General features: G+C 37.3%; 1 protein-coding gene, 1 long non-coding RNA gene and 1 pseudogene across 2 annotated transcripts; 2 read left to right on the top strand and 1 right to left on the bottom strand.

Annotated features, from left to right (window-relative positions):
* Positions 1 to 1548: 1548 nt before the first annotated feature.
* On the top strand, positions 1549 to 8605 carry LOC138322892 (uncharacterized). Its single transcript, XR_011208498.1, has 3 exons — positions 1549 to 1865; positions 4273 to 5778; positions 6407 to 8605. It is a non-coding gene; the product is annotated as an uncharacterized lncRNA (long non-coding RNA).
* A 1537-nt stretch (positions 8606 to 10142) lies between these two features.
* Positions 10143 to 16324, top strand: LOC138322888 (fatty acyl-CoA hydrolase precursor, medium chain-like). Its single transcript, XM_069267092.1, has 3 exons — positions 10143 to 12108; positions 13357 to 14908; positions 15189 to 16324. Exons 2-3 carry the CDS (start codon positions 13365 to 13367, stop codon positions 15361 to 15363), a joined length of 1719 nt encoding a protein of 572 aa, XP_069123193.1. The 5' UTR covers positions 10143 to 12108; positions 13357 to 13364; the 3' UTR covers positions 15364 to 16324.
* A 3095-nt stretch (positions 16325 to 19419) lies between these two features.
* On the bottom strand, positions 19420 to 21843 carry LOC138322889 (liver carboxylesterase 1-like; annotated as a pseudogene).
* Between the last annotated feature and the right edge of the window lie 788 nt (positions 21844 to 22631).

Raw genomic sequence — 22631 nt, 5'->3', positions numbered from 1 at the left:
ATTGGCAATATATCGACTTTATATACATGTAAGTTTGTGATCCTGTGTTTGGTAGCTGTTATATATATACATTATGCAGCTTCGCCATTATCAAAGTATGTATCGGGGAAAGCCGGAAAAAACACCACACCCTATAACTAGAATGCAACAATTAATTATTAAGCATTGTAAATACAAGTCAGGTCTAAGACACTTGTATACTTCCATACTCATGCGTAATGTTTACTCATGGTATTTTTTATGGTTATTATGTTATTTTTTTTCACCCACAGGGGAGGAGACACGTTATCTTTGTGTTCTATTTACAGATACGCATTTTATTACATATATGATTAATATTGATGTCCTTTTATTTTCAAACCAATTTATTAACATTAAAATCTCTCCTGTGATGTGATCTACCGGGCGAAACGAACGATGCTTATTCAAGTGTTCATTTTTATGAAATAGCTTATAACCAATTCTCCATAATTTACTGGCTGTGGTGTCATTTCAGTTGTTCGACTGCCCTACATCTATTTAAACAGCATTCAGATTGAAAAGAACAAGGACGTATATGAAATCCTTGGAAAGACCTATCATCAGGAATCCCTCAAGGATCCGTGCTGGGCCCACTACTGTCCGTAATATTCGTGGACGATCTACCGGAAGTTATAAAACGTACGAAAGTAGTCTGGTCAAAAAAAAAAAAAAAATTCTTTCGTGCGTCCTTTTTTGCTCGTTCGTTACATTGATCGTTTGTTCGTTCCTTCAGTAAATCGGATTTTATTATCCCCTGCGAAACGCGTTTTCTGTGTATATATCAGACAAGTGCCCTAGTTGTGCCTTTTGCTATTGCAAACCTCCCATTTTGGTTTTTTTTGTAGTCTTGGAAACTAGTCGAAAATACCAAATTACTGTTTATTTTTGTCACCAGCTGGGTTTTTTCTTCAGTTTTACAATACACGCATTAATAACTCTTAGTTTGAGCTTGATATCTCGGTTTTTATACCAACTGTGAAGCGCGGGGATTATGCCACGATTTATTTGCGGCTCCCTGTTTGTGATTCAAATTTAACTAGGTTGTTATACCAAACCGTATACTAATGGATATACCAAACCGGAATTTTGTGCGTACCAAACACGTACGCTCTAGTCATAACATGCTCACCAAACATCATCGATTATGGCACAAATGATGTATTTACGATAAATTTGAAGTGGTAGATAGTTTTTGTTCTATCCTAATTCTTCATTCAACATCTTATCTTAAAGAAATGCATCCGATATCTTGAGATGTACATTTTTTCATGCATTTTTCTCAGTTTTGCACGGAAATACCATCCAGGTTACATGTTTGAATACAAATAAGGAGGCTTTATTCTCATTTTCACATACAGTGGTTGGACATATTAAAATTTTAAGCTTTCAATGTTCTAATTTTTGATAGGTTTCAATAAACAAATGAAATAATATCGAGTTTTTAAAGAGATTTAGCACGTACCCCTCTCATTTGTTTAGGTACGATTTTTCCGGAAGTAGATACCAAACAACCGGGGCCGGATCCCGTTACCATACAGTGAGGTCCTTCATCCTATTCTCAAAAGAAACAACAACTTTATTATCGTCAGAGGCCTACGGATGATCGCACTATACCCGTCTACAATATTATCAGTGAAAGATATCAATTTATCAAAAATAATCACATCATCGAAAACTAATGTTATCACTCCTCTACTCATTGACATCCATATGCATGTACTGACACAGACATTAAAATACTCAACGTCATCACGTGTGTACGGCACTTTTGTATAACAACACTCGGTTTGTAGATGTGTACACGTATTGAGTGTGACGGGGACGCAGCTCTTTCTGTAGACGAGGTAAGTAAACAATGTCTAACTGATATAACTTGGGCGGTATAAAATAGATAGATGATAGTAAAACAGCGATACAATGATAAGGACAGATAAAGTTATGTTACAATGTACGGTAGTTCTACCCTGAGCTTTGCTGTGCAGGACATATATAGTAAAATATACAGAATTTTTAAATGCTATTGCTATCAATGTCCATTGCATTTGTGCATACAATGGATATTTTTTGGCAACGCCAATATACATGTATATTAATTGTAATTGCACATGTAAGTCACCATTATGTGTTGAGGTTTACTTGCGTTATATCACTGGATTCCTCCCAATAAAATATAACTATCCAGAGATACGGTATCGATTGCAGTTGTATACAGGTTGTGTAGCGCATATCGTTTACAAATTCCATTATCTGCTTACTTTGTATTCAATTTGTTTGATGCTAACTGTTAAAAGTTTGTTAGTTTGATTAATTAACGTCCTATCAACAGCTTTGGTCATGTAAGGACGGCCTCCTATGTATGTTGTGTGTTGCGTGCATGTTGTGGGAGGTGCATGTTTTGGGAGACTTCGGTATATTCATGTTGTGTCTTGTATAGTGGAACTGTTGCCCTTTTTATAGTGCTATATCACTGAAGCATGCCGCCGAAGACACCAACCAACACACCCCACCCGGTAATATTATACTGACAACGGGCGAACCAGTCGTCCCACTCCCTGTATGCTGAGCGCTAAGCAGGAGCAGAAACTACCACTTTTGTAGACTTTGGTGTGTCTCGGCCAGGGGACAAAACCCAGAGCCTTCCTCACAGAGGCGAACGCTCAACTCAAGGCCAAAAGTGAGGCGGTGCCAAGGGAGGCATTGGGAAAGATAAAGTCAGTTAGGAAGAAGAGAAAAGATAAGGTCCTAAATTTAGTCGCCTTTTACGATCATACAATAGGGGCAGCAGGTACAATTCTAACGCCTACCTGCAGGGCAGTCTTTGTATTCAACGCAAGTGTACCATGGTAGTTAACAACTGTTCTTTGATGCATTTTGGACTGACTTTGAAGGCCTATAAACCTACCAGCTTATTAGATTATTCATGTGGTTTAGTGGTTAAGTCGCTCGCCTTTCACCTAGTCGGTCAGGGTTCAATCCCTGTTTCCTTTCCTTTCACACTCGCGCGCTTACATCCGGGCTATCGAGAGTGATTTCATACGTTGTATAACTTGTTCGCTATCAATGAAAAGGAAATATTTTTATCACGTTATAAAGTGTCGTGTTCACTAAAACGTCATTTAGTGAAAAGTTATTAATCCTGGGATTTCAAAACAAATTAATCTATTAAATTGCTAGATAAGCTAGATAAACTACACATAAGTAAAGTATCAGGTAAACTGCAGTGGTTAAATCTAATTCATTGATATAAAATCGAATGATAATGACTTTTATCGGCACATGACAATACCAATCCCAATAACAGTATATGATGAAACTTGCATTTACCAGGTTGTAACTTTGCTTTAATTATATACATAATGTCTTTCGAAAAGAAATAGCACAAGATCATAACTGTAGTATTGCCATTTAAGTTCTTAACATAAATTATTGGCCCTGCAGGTAGGGCGTAAGAATTGTACCTGCTGCCCCTATTGCATGATCGTAAAAGGCGACTAAATTTAGGATCTTATCTTTTCTTTCTCCCTAAATTACTTTGTTCTTCCTAGAGTCTCCCTTGACACCACCTCACTTTTGGCCTATGGTTGAGCGCTCGCCCCTGTGAGGAAGGCTCTGGGTTCTGTCCCCTGGCCGAGACACACCAAAGTCTATAAAAGTGGTAGTTTCTGCTCCTGCTTAGCGCTCAGCAAAACGGGAGTGGGACGACTGGTTTGCCCGTTGTCAGTATAATGTGACCGGGTGGGGTGTGTTGCCTGGTGTCTTCGGCGGCATGCTTCAGTGATATAGCACTATAAAAAGGGCAACAGTTCCACTATACAAGAAGACACAACACGAATATACCGCAGTCTCCCAAAACACGCAACCTCGCACAACATTCACGCAACACACCGCATACATGGGAGGCCGTCCTTACATGACCATAGCTGTTAATAGGACGTTAATTAAACAAACAAACAAAAAACATAAATTATTGGATATATTCAATAATTTACAAATATAATGCGATATTAGAAAGTAAGAACGATAGAATGGCATCAAGTAGGAGACTGATAGTACACGATGGTTCCCCAGCCAGGTTACAATAAAACAAAATGAAGCTATAGTATTGTATGAGAAAAAAATAATTAGTTACAGAAAGTACATTATACTGATATGATACATTGGGTCCATGGATGTGATTGTGAATACACTACAGACCACTATGATCATGGCGATTATGTTGTTTATCTCACTTAAGGCATTCTTTCATTACAGGTAAGACAAAGACAGTCATGATCCTAGAGTCGATGTTGATTGGTGCAGTCGTGACCGTTATTTACGGTCAATCCTTGCCCGTAATCAACACGCCTGCAGGTCCTATCAAGGGAATGGTGGTTCCAACATTAGGGAAGGATATCGTACAGTTCCGGAACATTCCGTACGCCAAACCTCCGGTCGGTGACCTCCGATTTGAACAGACTGTTCCTATTGAACCGTGGACTGGGACTTTAGACGGCACGGTGTTTGGACCATCCAAGTTACTGATAACCCACCAGACGCATGGGAAAAAGCCTATAACAACATCACCTCCGAGGATTGCCTAAAGCTTAACGTCTTCGTACCCGGGACTGTCTCGACAACATAAAAAAAGCCAGTCATGTTCTGGATACGTGGTGGCGGCTTTCAGATAGGAAACAATTGGCTTCTTGATCCGTCGTTCTTAGTGCTCAAAGACGTGATAGTTGTTACCATTAATTATCGCCTCGGAGTATTTGGGTTCTCAAGTACGGGAGATGACTCCTTACCTGGAAACTATGAATTCTGGGACATGATCGAAGCATTGAAATGGGTAAATAAAAACCTCGAATCATTTGGGGGCGATCCTGGGATGGTGACCATTTTCGGAGAGGCTGCAGAAAGACTTGCTATCTCGTCTTTATCGCTTATTCCTAGTAATAGAGGTTTGTTTCATAGAGCTATCATGCAGACCGGAGTTGCAGTCGGCGAATTTTTGAATATAAGAGATCCTTTTCGAGTAACTGCTAGGATAGGAACCCATGTTGGCTGCATTACCGACAGTGACTTGACAATTGACAAAGAGAAACTTGTAGCTTGTCTGAAGGAGAAACCTACTATGGACTTTGATGAAATCACCCTCTCTGCATTACTATGGCCTAATGTAGATGGGGAACTTATCGTTCGGAGACCTTATGAAAACGACCCAACGTCCGAAGCATCCATTTTCTTTAGGTCACTTGATGTAATAGCTGAAACAACAGATAACGAAGCAACACTTCTTCCATACATACTTATGAAAGTGCAGTATATAAGGAACTAAAATTTCACTGAAGGAAAACCTACAGTTGTATTAGGTGAAGACCTAGCGCCAGCCATAGCACGTGACGCGTTCGATGACGTCACAACAGTAGCCGAACTTCTGTGCCAAGCGTATAAGGAGGAAGACGTCGAGGAACAATCCAGAAGCTTGTGTAATTTATGGAGTGATGTTGCTATGATCGCACTAACGTTACAGTTACTCAAATTCCATTCCAGATGAAACACCAACTCCAACTCTTACAAGTATCTCTTTACTGAAGCTATTTTCTTCCACTACCTTGTCCTCGGATTCCCTTGGTATAAAGGTGCCAGCCATGGCGTAGAGCTACTATATTTGTTCGGTCCTGGGACCTTCAACGAATTAGATAAATCATTATCAAGCCCTGATGGACGAGCTCTGACGGGAATACTTGTTAACTACTGGAGTAACTTTGCGAAGACTTGGTAAGCTACTTTCTTTCGAAATTTTCTTGCCGAGCAATTTGATAAGTGTCATATTAATAAAACATATTACGACATAAATGGTACTTGCATACAAGACCAGATATATGTGTTGAAACTATTATACTATAATACTGTAATAATTTGGTAGTTCTGAGTCAGTTGTATCTATAAACTAATTACTGAACAATGTACAGAAATAAAAAAAAAATGTGCTGATTTCTTGGGTAACGAGCCCCATAGTATATTTATATTTGCCACAAGTTTTCTGTATCAGCAAAGGCCGAACATCTGTTTTATTCAATTTTGGGGACAAAGAGTGTTATTTTTTATGTTTGGTGATTGCAGCGATAGACTCTTTATTGTACAGTAAATTATATACATAATATACTGCTATAATATATTTATTATCAAATTAGCGATATAACTAATGTAAACCTACCAAGATACATGTATTTATGAAACAATCATGTATATACATAAAAATAATACAGGTATTTTTGGTTTATTTGTTAATAAATGAAACTGTAAATTGTGATACTGGGTTCATTGGTCATGAATACGACACTTGAATGAAATCTTTTACCTGTGACATTTGGAGCTCGCACTTAATGATGAATATCCTTTGCAGAAATCCAAGTGGCGGGGATGACCTCGAGTGGAAGAAGTTTGATCAAAGTGGACGTCACTACATGAATTTAAACGTGCAACCTTTTATGGACCAGAATATTTATACGAACCGGATGAAATTGGTGCTTGAGGACATTCCTAAATTACTGAGAGATCGTGTGAAATCTGAACTATAGAGCATGTCTCAGTAGAAACTTAATCCAAAGTTTGATTTTAAAAAAGTTATGTTAATTCAGCTTGAAGTTCATTTAGGGTATTGCTAAGGATGGGCACTGCCTCGGAGTGGTTGTTGTTCTGAACTATTATCGGAGTTACATCAAGCCATACAACATATGTTCAACAAACTAAGCAGAAAAGTATGAACTTACAAAGCTTAGGAGTTTTTTTATTTATTAATTACCATATATAAAGGAAATGACAGAAAACACATATCAATTCTAAGCCTGGTTTGGTTCAGCACAATTGTGGCTGTGCACGAACCTTTATGTCTGCTTTGTAATAACGATTCGTACTTTTACCACATGCTACATTTGGTGGAATCTCACAGTTTATTATCGGTTTGTGATAATAGCCTTTTAAATATAAAAAAGTTGTTTATCATTGTTTAAATCATCATCTGCAAAGCAGTGTCCGATGACATGCGATAAATATCTTTTTAATTTTATATACTAAAATAAATACAGAAAGGAGTTTGAGCAGATGGCAGCTTTGTCAACAAGATCTGTAAGCCAATCATGGTAACTTAATGCTATTATTGTTATAGGATCATTGTATTTATCTTGTCTTACAACAACATCACCTCACTGATTCTCCATACATGAATATTCATATATATATATACATATATATCTATTCATTTTAACATTTATTTGCTTACCATTGCAACAGAAAGACATTACGTGTTTACTAAAATTAATTCCTTAACTTTGAAAAACTCTATAGCATTTTTTTAACTTTATGATCTAAATTTTGACCAATAAGGACTCCCTGTTATGTTTCCGTTATAGCTATCTGACATAAATGGCCAACATTGCCATTTGTCCAATCTATGCAGTTGTGTGTGATTTCAGCCTTTGTTCTAATTATATGTGTGTTTTTTGGGTTTTTGTTGTTGTTTTTGTCTTCGTGTGTATTTTTGTTGTTTAGACTGTTGTCCGTGTGTGTACTGTGTATTTTTGTTGTTTAGACTGTTGTCTGTGCACGTACTGTGTAATTTTGTTGTTTAGACTGTTGTCTGTGTATGTACTGTGTATTTTTGTTGTTTAGACTGTTGTCTGTGTATGTACTGTGTATTTTTGTTGTTTAGACTGTTGTCTGTGTGTGTACTGTGTATTGTTTTTGTTTAGACTGTTGTCTGTGTGTGTACTGTGTATTTTTGTTGTTTAGACTGTTTTCTGTGTGTGTATTGTGTATTTTTGTTGTTTGGACTGTTGTCTGTGTGTGTACTGCGTATTTTTGTTGTTTAGACTGTTGTCTGTGTATGTACTGTGTATTTTTGTTGTTTAGACTGTTGTCTGTGTATGTACTGTGTATTTTTGTTGTTTAGACTGTTGTCTGTGTATGTACTGTGTATTTTTGTTGTTTAGACTGTTGTCTGTGTATGTACTGTGTATTTTTGTTGTTTAGACTGTTGTCTGTGTATGTACTGTGTATTTTTGTTGTTTAGACTGTTGTTTGTGTATGTACTGTGTATTTTTGTTGTTTAGACTGTTGTTTGTGTATGTACTGTGTATTTTTGTTGTTTAGACTGTTGTTTGTGTATGTACTGTGTATTTTTGTTGTTTAGACTGTTGTTTGTGTATTTTTTGTTGTTTAGACTGTTGTCTGTGTATGTAGTGTGTATTTTTGTTGTTTAGACTGTTGTCTGTGTACAATAATGTATGTACTGTGATAGAATATCATTGTTTTACTCTCCACACAGTCTATACCTACTGCTACACATCAATTATGTAACACATTCTTATCAATATTAGTTGACCAATCCTATAACAATAAAACAATTGTCCCCAACAAGGTTTCTAACATCCTTACTTTTTAAGACTGACTCTTTATAAGAATTACTATGATTATACCAATCAGTCATTCAAATTATGAAAGTACACAATTGAGAGTCAGTAGACAGTGTATGATATCCTTTTTGTAGTTTTGTACATTTTTGTATTTTGTAATTGTCCTTTTCTGAAATTAATTGTTTATCGAAAGTATGTCTTGTAATATATTTTGAAATGAATAAAAAATATATTTTAAAAAAATGGATTTTATAGCTGACTTCCTTCTTTCTAACGTCTCCTTTGACACTATCATACTTTTGGCCATCAGTTTAGCGCCCGCCTCTTTGAGGAAGGTTCTGGGCTCTGTCTCCTGGTCACGACACACCAGATCTATAAAAGTGGTAGTTTCTGTTCTTGCTAAGAGCTCAGTATAAAGGTATGGGACAATAAATAATATGACATTATGCAAACATAAAATTTTCTCTTCATTTTTTTTTTCTTTTTTTGTTTGTTTGTATGAATTGGAGGGTTTTTTTCACTTGAAATACATTTTCAATAGCTTTTGCACAATATACAAAGACAAATAAAAAAGAAATATCTTTTTCACTCTCTCTTTCTCACCTATAGTATTTAGTATATTTTGAATGCCTACGTTTCAGTCACCTGCAAAATTTTTTAAATGTTATTTTAGAATATGATATTTTTGTAATGGAAATACGGGAGTTATCTTAATTATCTGCCCTGGGACGTACATAAGAATATTAAAGAAAAACAAACATACTGTGTGAAAAAATAACCTTGCACCTAGCAACCACACATTTACTTATATTGCTAAACCAGTTGTCAAAGATAAAAACAACTAACAAATTGTCTTTTTCTTTTCCGTTATTTATCTTCCCCGTCACACGAGCACAGTCTCTCCATTGGTCACTTCTAGTTTTTTGGATCAAAAGCCACACATCATGAATGTTTTCTCTCGCGGATGTAAGCAACTTTTTCTCCCTTCGTAAATTATGATCGATTTTCTGGAGTTCTGCTCTCTTCCTCCGAAGGTCTGGGGTAAGGTCTGTCTTAAAGAAGACCTTTCTGGATCTCGTTATTAATAGACTGTTTATCACGAAATCTCTGTGTTTGATGGAGGCGAATTTCACAATAATATGGTCAGGCCATTTGTTAGATACTTCTTTTCCTTCACGATTCTCAGACTCAAGTTAAATAGTACGTGGTAGTCTATGCGTGTTTTTGATGATGATCATTTCAACAATTGTATCTACCTTCATGCCTTTACAATAAGTTCACGTACCTGCGCTTGTCTCACGCCCATCGTCTTCTAGACCGTATATAAGGATATTGTATTTTCTGCTCCTAGTTTCGTGACATTTCGCATTTTTTTTCAAGCGTTTCGACTTTCATTGTGATAGCTCTTGTAGAGTCTTCTAGTTTATCAACACTTTTCTGCATATCATTTATTTCATCAATCTTTTCCAAGCAGAGGTCTGCACATTATACCATTTCCTTGACGTATTTATTGATAGTGTTTCACAGTTCTTCCATTTTTTATTCACCGTCGTTCACCCTTGACAACAGAGTATCCATGTTCTTTTTAAACTCATCCACTTTGTTTTCCAAGGTAGTGATTTTGTTACAAAGTTTCCATAATCTTTATCAGTTCAACCAAATTACCTATTGCTAAACCACCACCTCTATGAGCAGGTAAAGACATGTTTATGGGAGACGAATGTACAAGCTGTCGTAAGACTATGGCCAAAGTATTTGATGTGTTGCCTACTTGTGCAGCCTAAACATATGTAAGTTTAATAGTTTAGTTTATTTTGAAAGTGGGAAATTTAAATAGTTTTAATTTTGATTATTTCGAAATTCACTATTATGCCCATTAAACTATTAACATTATGTAAAACAATTTCAAAACTTCTTTAATATATTGTATAAAGAAGAAGTAAAAAGTAATATATTGTTCTAACTACAGACATCTTAAATGAATGTATACTAACAGTTTTAGGAAGTATAAATACAGAATGATTTCTATACCAGGTTTGCTTTAATGACAGCAGACACTGCTGACGAACATGTGACAACTGCAGTATGATTGGTTAATTCATTCACATGTGTCACTGTAAAAAGCTGCAAATCAAGTATTTCCTTACTGGTATTATTACCTTATAAGGACATTAACATGTGTCCCAACAAGATCTGGTTCAAGATTAAGACCGTCAAACAAAATTTCTTTGGCCTGGATGGGGGTTCGCGATAGGTCTTAATGTGGAAGAATACCGATGTTCCTATCAAAATCCTACGTGATAAGGACTCTACCTGTCCACGTTCGATCGGGGAATCGATATTCCGCAACAAGGTTCGGAGAGGGCTTATACAGGAATCCCCCTATCTGAATGTATGGATGTCTGTCGTCCGCACAACTCCTCCTAACCTACTGTATCAAACTCCATAGTAATGTTTGGGGTTATGTGTAGTTGTGCAAAAAAAGGCTTTAGTAAGGTCATTATAAAATGATCGTGTCTTTTGTCTTTTGATCTATATTGTTTACACTTGGTTGGAGTAGGTATCACTCAAAGCAACGTGAATAAGGAAACTAGTTACTTGTCTTAGTTATTTGTCTTATACCAAGTACAATCTTTTTGCAATCATGCTTTCAATGCAAAATTTCCCCAAATGATTCATATATAAAAGGTCTTTCTGTTACAACTTTATCGCTCACAGTTTTTTCTATAGTGAATTTATGTTTCTGTAGATGGTAATCGGATGTTATTTCAAAAAATGTTGTAAAACAAACGTGGTCTTATCGCAGACCTCAAGGGCACGTGGTGAAATAGGACTCGAGATTCATGTTATTTTGCTATACTGACGCTAGGAGAAAAGATGTTGGATTTATTTTTATTGTGTTTCTCAATTAATGTTACGTAATTTACCCAGTGTCAAAGTGCTGAGTTCATCATATTCGGGAGTGTCATGACAGCACTGACTCATCTGTCAAACAAAGTATTTCAAAGTCTTGAAAATCGTCAGCGTTTATATTGGAAGTTACGATGTTTGCAAAGCTGTCGACATATATGTTTATTTTGCGCTTTTCTGCAAGGTCTTGACTAACACAAATATGTCTCTAGAAACAGATCACTGTTTTCACAATACGCACTCTTTCCACACACAGGAGTGACTCAAGACAAAGCAAACATTACCATATTGGGGTCCGGGTCTTAAATATTCAAAGCTATTTAGGACATGGAACCAAGGGTTTATTTATTCATTTACTTTGTTTGGGGGGGGAGAGTGATGTTGTAAGCGTGTGTTACCGAGTTATCAATATATTGATTGAACAAAGGCAGATACAGTATATTTAAATCAAACGACCACTGTATAGTGATTATAGTATACCATGATATATCAATCAGTAATTTTACATCTGGTCATATAGAATAGGTCTAGTACAAATCCATATCTCTGGTACGTGCGACACGTTAGGGGACATTTATCGGTAGTCATGATACAATACTGCAATGTGTGTGGAGCAGTACTCACTATATACCTTCACTAAATACTCGTACACTATAATGTACTCGCTTAGAATATGTCACCCCGGGTATGTGTACCCTAATGTGTGTTAAACCTTGAACCCAGCACTGTGTACATTATAATCTACCTTGGTGTAAATCGGTCCCTCTAGCTGACCTTGTACCAGGTAGGTGTAGTATATTGTCAACCTAACCGTTATATACAGGTTACCTAGGTAAAGCACTATCACACACGTTATTGGTAGATAGCAATGAAGACTGCACCGATATGTGTATGTGGTTGTTGTTATCAACAATAGGTGGCTGACTGATACAGGTTTCTTTGTATGTCTATATTTAATTTATGTTACCTGTATAGTACACGCTAACAGCTATTTCATTAAGGCTACATGATCGACAGCTAATATAATTATATACATAAATTAGTAAAAAAAACCATGTTAGTTAAAGTCATTTATTTATTGTATTATTTTTGAAATATTTGATGTGTCAGCTATTTAGGAAGCGTTGTATTATCGTGATACTTAATGTTTATAATGTGGACATTCCTACCAAGAAACACAGACAATAGCATTCATATTGAATCATACGTGCATATTTACCTTTGATTTGGTCTCTGTTATTAGTAGACAATGGTTTTCAAACATACACAAAACGAGGTAAAATTACGTCACACCAGCATAGACCAATGCGAATTGAGATTACAATCTTTACTAACGATTCACCAAAACTTGGAATAGTATGACATGCTATTGTAAAGACAGTTAATTTGTATAAATATTATCCGGAAGAGTGTATACATACAATTTCATTATCGAGATAGCGTTATAAAAAGGGCAATATTCCCATGACTGCAAAGAAACAAAGTAGAAATAATCATGCAGTGGAGGCCGTCCTTGAATGACTCTGGGTATGAATAGGGCGTTAAGCATCCAACCAACCATTCACGCTACTGCAACACGAATACATTTCTTAATACTCTCACCAACGTAAGACCAATGGTGTATAGGAAGAAATCAAATTGGCTAGTATCTCTGACGGTTACAAGATACATCGTAATATCAATGTATAAGGCCATCAGTGAATCATTACAAATCTAAAACAATCGCAAACTGATAGTGTGTTCGTGACTTCGTTAACTAAGTACTGCATCTGAGCAGAGGTAACAAACAAACCATAAACAAATGATTTAATCATGATGAATTTTTAATGGTATATTGTTCATCAACGAAAGGGTCAAATGTAAAATGGGTTTCATCCATTACAGTGAGCTATTAAAATGCAAGAAATTTCATTACCTATACGTTAGTCCTCACGTTTCGTCTTTTGAATAATTAACAACTACGCATAAAGGTCCGTATGTGTTTTTCATGTTTCATAACCCCTTCATTATATCGATTTTTGTTGCGTTGTAGTATGCAAGATGCTTCTTCTGATTACTTTGATCTACATCATTCATTTCGTTGGACATGCGTCATGCCAATCATTCCCGATAGTCAACACTCCTTCCGGTCCTATCAAGGGTATTGTCGTACCTGCTGTTGGGTTTGATATCGTACAGTTCCGGAACATTCCGTTCGCAAAACCCCCTGTTGGTGATCTCCGATTTGAAAAACCGGTTCCCATTGAGCCGTGGACAGAAACACTTGACGGAACTGCATTTGGACCTTCTTGTATGCAAGATAAAGTTCTATTCGCAGATTTATGGGAAAAGGCAGACAACTCAGAAGTTACTGAGGACTGTTTGCAATTGAACATCTATGTTCCTGGACCAGTGTCAGCGGCAGCGAAAAAACCGGTAATGGTATGGATTTATGGCGGTGCATTTGTAATGGGCAGCACATTTACATATGATGGATCATTCATGGCAGCAAAAGATGTGTTAGTTGTAACTATCAATTATCGAATAGGAATATTTGGTTTTTTGAGTACAGAGGACACTTCGATGCCCGGTAATTATGGACTTTGGGACATGATTGAAGCCCTTAAGTGGATCAACCAAAATATTGCATCATTTGGAGGCGACCCTGAAGCTGTTACTATATTTGGGGAATCCGCCGGAGGTTTTGCTGCCTCATACTTGGCTATAATGCCATGTACTGCCGGTCTTTTCCAACGCTTCATATCTCAAAGTGGATCTGCAGTAGGATTTGTGGGTGTTGCTAAAAACCCTGCGAGAGCGGCGAAAGCTACTGGAAATTTTGTAGGATGTTCACTTGACACGGACAGTGATTTCGATTCCAGTCTGCTAAAACAGTGTCTGAAGACGAAATCAGCTGAGGAACTGATGAATGCACAGAGGGATCCAGGGACACAATATTTCGGCTCATTTTCCGTTTCGCCTTTACTTTGGCCTACCATCGACGGGGAACTTCTTCCGAGATCGCCTCTCGATAGCTTGAATGACCCAAACTCAAAAGAATCCATTTATTTTCAATCGTTAGACATGATGGCAGGGACTACCAGCAACGAGGCATCGGTGATTGCCATGTTTTTAGGATGGCTACAGGAACCGATGAATTTTAACATTGCTGATGGAATGCCTACAGCAGTGCTTTGTGACGTGTTTGCACCAACATTAGCCAGAGAAATGTTCAACAACAACCCGCTTGCCTCTGACTTATTGTGTAAGCATTATTCAGCGGATGATATGGCACAACAAGCACGAAATATTTCCATAATGCATGCCGATAGCTGGTTTGTTTCCCCTACAGTACAACTTTTAGATTTCCACGCTAAAGGGAAAACTTCGCCCAGAACCTACCATTATTTGTACAACTATATCATCAACTTGACCTTGATGGCGCCGAGATTACCTTGGATGGAAGGAGCAGGTCATGCCACCGAGCTACCATACATGTTTGGTCCGGCAGGTCTGAATACTGTTGATGAATCCCTGTCCACTAATGAAGCCAGAACATTTACTGACATCCTTGTCAGATATTGGACTAACTTTGCCAAAACAGGGTAAGTATCTTTGAAATTGTCAGTATAACATTTATGGCTGCGATTATCCACCGGATGCATTTGACAGTATGCTCTGATATAGTGGGTATTTAGACACCATCAGTTTCTCACTGTTTCTAGGTTTCGACCAAATCACACTGAAGCTTAAATCACAATATATCAATATCATGTTCCGATCAATATGAAACAATTCGTGGCTATTTTATATGGAAAAAAACATAGGAAATTATGCTTTTATGATTTTTTTTCTTTAATATTATGTAAACTTTATTTGTGGCAGGGACCCCAATGAAGACGGCCTGGTACCATGGGAGCCATTTAGTGTGGACAGTCGGGATTACATGGAGCTAAAGTACCAACCAGTCCCACGCCAAAACCTTTACAAGGACAGGATGAGGTTCCTCCTGGAAGATGTACCTACCAAAATCAAACAGAGTCTTAAAACTGAACTTTAAACATTACAATTTTAACAATGTGTAAAATGATAAAAACATGTTTTATAATGTTTAACCTTATTGTAGATGGTTTGTCCAACTTGTTATTATATGTTTGTCCAGTTCTTTCCATGTCGCTAATCCAACTAGGCCTAGACATTTTGACTTGTAATGTACGGTTCTTTTGTTTGTTTTTTCGGGGGATTTTGTTATCATTTTTTTTTGTTTATTCTACTTGAAGTGATAACCAACCTTTTTCCAAGGACATTGTTTTGTAGTCTCGCTAGCTCTGATACGTTCTCACAGGTTTGTCTATGTTTGATATGGATCGAGTACTGTTTAAAATGATGACAAAAACATCTGATTCTTTTATTTACAAGGTTGCCTTTATTTAATATTTAAGGCATGATTATTCTTCAAAATCTGTTATAAAATGTGGTATAATAATCGGTACAAAATAAGATTTTCAAATAATAGGGAAACCATAAAATACATCAACGCATTGATGAGATTCATAGTGAATGTTTGTTTATGTCAAAAGTAATTAAAACATTTTATATACAGAATTTACGCCTAACTATTTTCCTTAAAGTTGTATGGTCTATCACTTTCGCTCTTTTTGTCATGTTTAAGTGTTATACACATTTTCCCCGTCTGTCCGAAGTTTAAACTTTCTACTTTTACCACTTTTTATAAAGTTGCAGCACTGGAAATATTTTTAATTATAGAAGATGTGGACATAAGTCACGTGGTACGATTCTGAATGCCGACAAAAGCCGAAGGTACTGAACATGGCGGTGTTTGAAGGCGCTGTATTCAAAACCAGGAATATATGATCCCTAGATTTCGGCGCTCTTATAGGCCGACATATTCTTTTTGGGAGCTTAATCAATAAGTTACATGTGCATGTTCAAATATCAAATGTTTAAGCAATATATCGTTACAGTGAAAATTATCAGAAATACAACTTTAAAGCTAAAAATCCGTTTTTTGTTTCTTCACCCCAACGTTTGTTTGCCCATTAGAGGAGGACCTCGACTGTTTACCGTGCTATGTAAGTGATGAGAGTTTCTGTGGGCGTGTTAAAGAGAGCTGACTGCCCTATAGGTAGGGCTTTGTACCTGCTACCCCTAATGCATGATCGTTAAACACGACTAAATCTAAGTTCTTGTCATTACTTTCTAATTTTCTTCTGACTAACGTCTCCTTTGATACCACATGATGACTTTTGGCCTTTGGTTGAGCGCTCGCCCCAGTGCGTGCGGAAGGCTATGGGTTCTGTCCCCTGGCCGAGACACACTAAAGTCTTAACAGTGATAGTTTCTACTCTTGCTTAGCGCTTAGCATAAAGGAAGTAGTATGACTGGTTCGTCCGTTGTCAGTGTGTGACCGGATGGGATGTGTTGATTGGTGTCTTTCTCGGCATGCTTCAGTGTTATAGCACTATAAAAAAGGGGAAGATTTTCATTATACAAGAAGACACAACACGATCATACCACAGTCTCAAAAACACTCACCTGTCACATACATAAAGAACCGTCCTTAAATAACCCTGGCTGTTAATAGAACGTTAATTAATCAAACAAACCATCAATGGGGTGTGGTATTATTGTGTTGAATGTTCTTGTAGCGGAAGAAAATGTTTTATGTGATGTGTCGTTGGTAACACTCCCATTCAATCTATTTTGCTTTATGATAAAGGTTCGCAAAAGAATAAACTACCATTTTATCAACTATTGTTTGGCGACAGCTCAACTCGAAGTTAAAACCATGGTTAGTACCATAGGAGATGGGAGAAAAGGGAAGCAAGTGATGGATATAGATCCCATACTATGCTATATTTGATGATACACTATTATGGCCTGGTTGAGAGGACACTGTTGCCTCATATTATTGTCGAGGGATGGAATAGAACACGAGCCGGAGGTCAGGGCTCTATCCCATCACGAGACAATACTATGAGGCAATATTGCCCTCTCAAACAGGCCATAATGGGTTTAGTACATCACCTTCACATGAGACCCGTTTTTATGCCATCGTAACAGAAGCACGTCAAGCGAATCCTCGCAAAGCTATCTTCATCTCCACGCCACGTTGTTACATTAAAAGTGCAACATATGAATTGTCGCAGTAATCTGTGTTTCTATAAATCGGGATTCAACTTCATGAGTATTAAAAGTAGATCAAGATCATGAATGAACTGTCTTTTGTAGAAAAGCAACATTTGCTTCCATTCCCGCATACCACGACATGTCCACTATCTTGACGTCTTGGTCGAAGCACGACGTTATGATAACGTCAGGTAATAGTGACGTCGCAATAGATTCACGTTCAATCTAGCGCCACTTCAATAGTGTCCGCTTCCCCGGTCACTATATTGCAAATAGTACCCATTTGTGTAGCCAATCAGAATTCAGTATCATGTCACGTGACGTACTAATTATATAGTATTGCCTTCTTTTGAGGGCTCTATGGTCTTATAGAGGGATGACATAGTACCCGAGCCGGAGGCGAGGGTACTATGTCATCCCAAGACAACACTATTCTGTATTTGCATTTTACAGAATTATTGCGGGTAGGTATTGATTGTGGCGTCATATGTTTACGATGGTAACATAACAGTTTTCGGAGAAAACGACGTGAATTACGCTTACAAAATAATGACGTTATAATGGATACCTATCCGCAAGGGAGCTAACTCTGTAATATGCAAAGACGGAATAAGACCATAGAGCATTCAAAAGAATGTAATAATGTTTTAGTATATAACGAATTGAAGAAAATAATTAAATGATAGGACAAAAAAATTGTACGATCAACAATAACACGAGTGCTGCCACGTCCATGGTAGAAATATCATGGCCGGAGGCGTCTATTCATTTTTCCAGACAGAAAATATTCACATATTTCATTGATTGCTCTGTTTTTTGTTTTGGGTTTTTTTTCCTGTGTAAATTCGTCGGCAATCAAGTTTCCAAACCGTAACATCGTAATTTTTTTTTTCATACGTCGTCTGCATACAGCTTGGTTTGCCAGTGAACAGAGCAAAAAGCGACAGTGACGTACCTAACGAAAAGCGCGATAAATCAGTATTCTGCGGGAAACCATTGTCCCGGGACTATGGCTAAATAGTGCCTGGAAAGTGAACCAATGAAAACACGAGAAAAAGTCATGTGCGTAAGATTTATCTTATGCCTATATCGATTATTGTGTAAAGAATAAGATTTGTTGTATTAAATTCAGCATAATTGAATATGTCGACTGATTTGTCAGTAAAATGTTACCGAGTGGATTATTTGACAGCATGTCCCAGTGGAATACCACTGTAAAATGAACAAGAACATCACTATCTCGTATGGCATCTACGCGTTACATCCTCATCAATGTATATTTAAATTTTCACTGCAGTACTACTATGTAACATTACCATTTTGACTATGAACTTCAATCGCTTTTTATGACGTCATTATCATTGTGAAAAAATGGTCGTGCTAGCGATCACGGCATATTGGCTATGAATGCCCACTGAAAGACGTTCAATGCTTAAATGTAATTAACATATAATAAAACAAGCCTACAATACCAAAAAAAAATGTAAAAGTCATATCTGTTTGAATTAAACAGAAAGAAGAGGCTTATAGATCCAATCATATGGTACATTTTTCTTCTGTATAAACCACGTCAATAGTTACATGTACGTTACCTAATAGTACAGACGTCACGTTACTAAAACACATACACTCTTTCAAATAACACATCTCATTTAAAGTCAGGATAAGTACTAATCATATCTGTTTATTTGAAGCTATAAACTATATTTATTTTTCATCTTTTGTAAAACAAGGAATGCAACAAATTGTTTTAGATGGCCCGGATGGAAACGCACGAGAAGTGCCCGGAGAAAACCAGTGTTCTCGCAGGTGACCTCTGACTTTTTCACGACCACCATATATAGGATCTAACCCCGCATAGATATACCACTATACCCCCCGATTACACAGGCAATATTTTGTTAGGTAAATATCACGTGAAATACTTTTATTACTCCGGTTCACGTGAAATTCACGTGAAGAAATATTACCTGAGTACCCTATATATATCATTATTGCTATTACACCACGACAGAGGCCAACGAACAAATTAACACTAAAAATGAAACATTTCAAATGAGTCTATTTAAATAACCAAAATATAGTCTTACATAAAAAATAGACAAATTGTTTATAACGAAAATAAAGTCTTACAAATATTATATAAAAGGATACCAAATGTGTACAATAAAATATATCAAATAAATCAATACAATATGTAATAGTAAATAGCAAAAACAACCAACAAAAAACAATATGTCAAATAAAAGCAATCAAGTGAAAATGCATTAAGAACCTTTATACAGATCACATCAGGGATCGACAAATCAACTATACAAAGTAGATCTTTATACAATTTATGATATTTATGATGAATAATACCATTTCAATGTCCAAAATGCCCTCTATAGTTCTGTTTTGCCAGCGTTCCTGATTTCCATTGGAATGTGTTTTAGCAGGAATGTCATCCTGTCATTGTATAAATTCTGACCTCGTAAAGGGTTGTACTTCAGCTCTAAATAGCCACGATCGATAAGGTCAAACGCCTCCCATGTAACCAATCCGTCCCCATTTGGATTTCTATGTCGAATAAAAAATATAGATTTAGTAAATATAGAATACTTAACGCACGTTGTAACAGCACAAGTTGCAGCTGCAGGGGTGTGTTGCATGTATTACGTTATAACTATTGAAACTACCTCACATCAACTTTAAATAAACAACATCTCAACGATATCTCTAATTCACAAAAGAAGAAACGGTTTATGATCTCTCATTCACAAAAGAAGAAACAGTTTTTTTAATCTTTTACAGACGTGATATAAATGATAACATGTATCTAAATTCGAAATATCACTTACCCCGTTTTAGCAAAGTTGATCCAGTACGTAATTAGAATGTCAGTAAATGCCTTCCCTTCTTCAGATACTAATGACTTATCCAAATCGTTCAGGACTGTTGGACCAAACATATACACTAGCTCGACAGCATGTCCGACACCGTTCATCCATGGGAATGTAGGCATTTGGAAAAAGAACTCGAGGGCCTGAGTATACAGATACTGGTATGTGTTGGGGGACGTCTTGTCTTTTGTGTGTATCTCAAAAGCTCTATTGTTGGCGAAACAAACCATGCATCCGCAAACAAATTAATGATGTTTCTTAATTGTTGCTCTAGGTTGTCAGTAGAATATTTCTCGCAAATCAGATCCGATACGGAGGAGTGTCCATCGTACATCTCCACGGCTAGTGTCGGCGCGATCACATCACAGAGGACAGACGTAGGTATACCATTGCTGATATTGAATCCCATGGGATAATGGAGGCCCAACAGAAATATTGACATCAGGGTTCCTTCATTGTCAGTAGTACCAGTCAGTACGTCTAAAGACCTGAAGTAATTTGATTCTTTAGAAAATGGATTACTAAAAGCATCCAAAGATTGCTTCGTTATTAATTCTCCGTCAACAACAGGCCCGATTGATAGGGAAAGAGAAAATGTCCCAAAATATTGCGTTCCCGGATCTGACTGGGCTTTCAATAACTCATCGGATGTCTTTTCTTTCAGACAATTTAAAAATATTTCATTAGAAACGTTTTCATCAGTTAAACATCCAACTAGTTTACCCACATTCTTACTTACCCTTGCAGGGTTCTTTGAAATACTCATGAATGCCAAGGCAGGCCACTTTAGAAGATGATTCGATGGAATAGACCTTCTGTACTAGGAATAACAGTTATTAAGGACACAGCGAAACTCCCAGCCGACTCACCGAAAATTGTCACAGACTCCGGATCACCTCCAAAGGATGATATGTACTTATTTACCCATTTTACCCACAATCCGAAGTTGCTAGGGAGTATAGTGTCTTCCGTGCTGAGGAATCCGAATATTCCTAGACGGTAGTTAACAGTGACCACTATGACGTCTTCTGCTGCCAGAAATAACCCGTCATATCCTATAGCAGTACCGGTTATGAATCTCCGCCATGAATCCAAACCATCACTGGCTTTCTAGGTTCAGCTGTAACAGTTTCTGACACATAAATATTCAGTTGCAGGCAATCCGCGCTATAGCCTGCAACCTCTGCCTTTTTCCACATATCAGACAAATTTTGTGATATTTCCTGCATGTAAGCAGATCCAAAGGCAGTTCCATCCAGTGTTTCCGTCCAAGGTTCTACCGGAAGTGTTTTCTCAAATCTGAGGTTTCCTACTGGAGGTTTTGCGTATGGAATATTCCTGAACTGTATAATATCCATTCCAAGGGTCGGGACGACCACGCCTTTGATTGGTCCGGACGGTGTGCTGACGACCGGGAAAGACTGACATGATGTTAAGGCTGTTATGGCGGACTGAATCACAGCATACAGCAACAGAGATCTCGTTTCCTGTAATAGAAAAAATACATTTATCAAATATATTAAATTTTTGCATTCAGATATGATAGAGATATCACATCAAATACGTGGAGGCATTTAATTAAGACCAATTATTAAAATTAATGTACATAAAAAAAAACAGAAATATTCTCTATGAGTACGACCCTTTTGTTTCTTTGTTTGTTTGATTAATTAACGTCCTATTAACAGCTATGGTCATGTAAGGACGGTTTCCCATGTGTGCGGTGTGTTGCGTGTATGTTGTGCGAGGTGCGTGTTTTGGGAGACTGTATATTCATGTTGTGTCTTCTTGTATAGTGGAACTGTTGCCCTTTTTATAGTGCTATATCACTGAAGCATGCCGCCGAAGACACCAAGCAACATATCCCACCCAGTCACATTATACCGACAACGGGCGAACCAGTCGTCCCACACCCTGTATGCTGAGCAGGAGCAGAAACTACCACTTTTATAGACTTTGGTGTGTCTAGGCCAGGGGACAGAACCCAGAGCCTTCCTCACAGGGGCGAACGCTCAACTCAAGGCGAAAAGTGAGGCGGTGCCAAGGGAGGCATTAAGAACAAGGGGCCCAGAGGGCCTGTATCGCTCACCTGGTTTGTAATGCCTAGTAATGTTCTGAATACAGGTTCATTGTTTCTTTTCTGAAGAAATTTGAATATTTACCTCTAATTCCCCTATTGGGCCCCACTCTTTCTGCTCCAGGGGGTCAGAGCCAAAAATTATACGAATTCTGTTAACCCCAAGGATGTTTCTGGGCCAAATTTGGTTAAAATCCAAGCAGAACTATATGAATAGTA

This window comes from Argopecten irradians, chromosome 5 (genome assembly GCF_041381155.1).
Source record: "Argopecten irradians isolate NY chromosome 5, Ai_NY, whole genome shotgun sequence".
Classification (NCBI taxonomy): Eukaryota; Metazoa; Mollusca; class Bivalvia; order Pectinida; family Pectinidae; genus Argopecten; species Argopecten irradians.
This window is presented reverse-complemented; position numbering and strand designations above follow the sequence as displayed.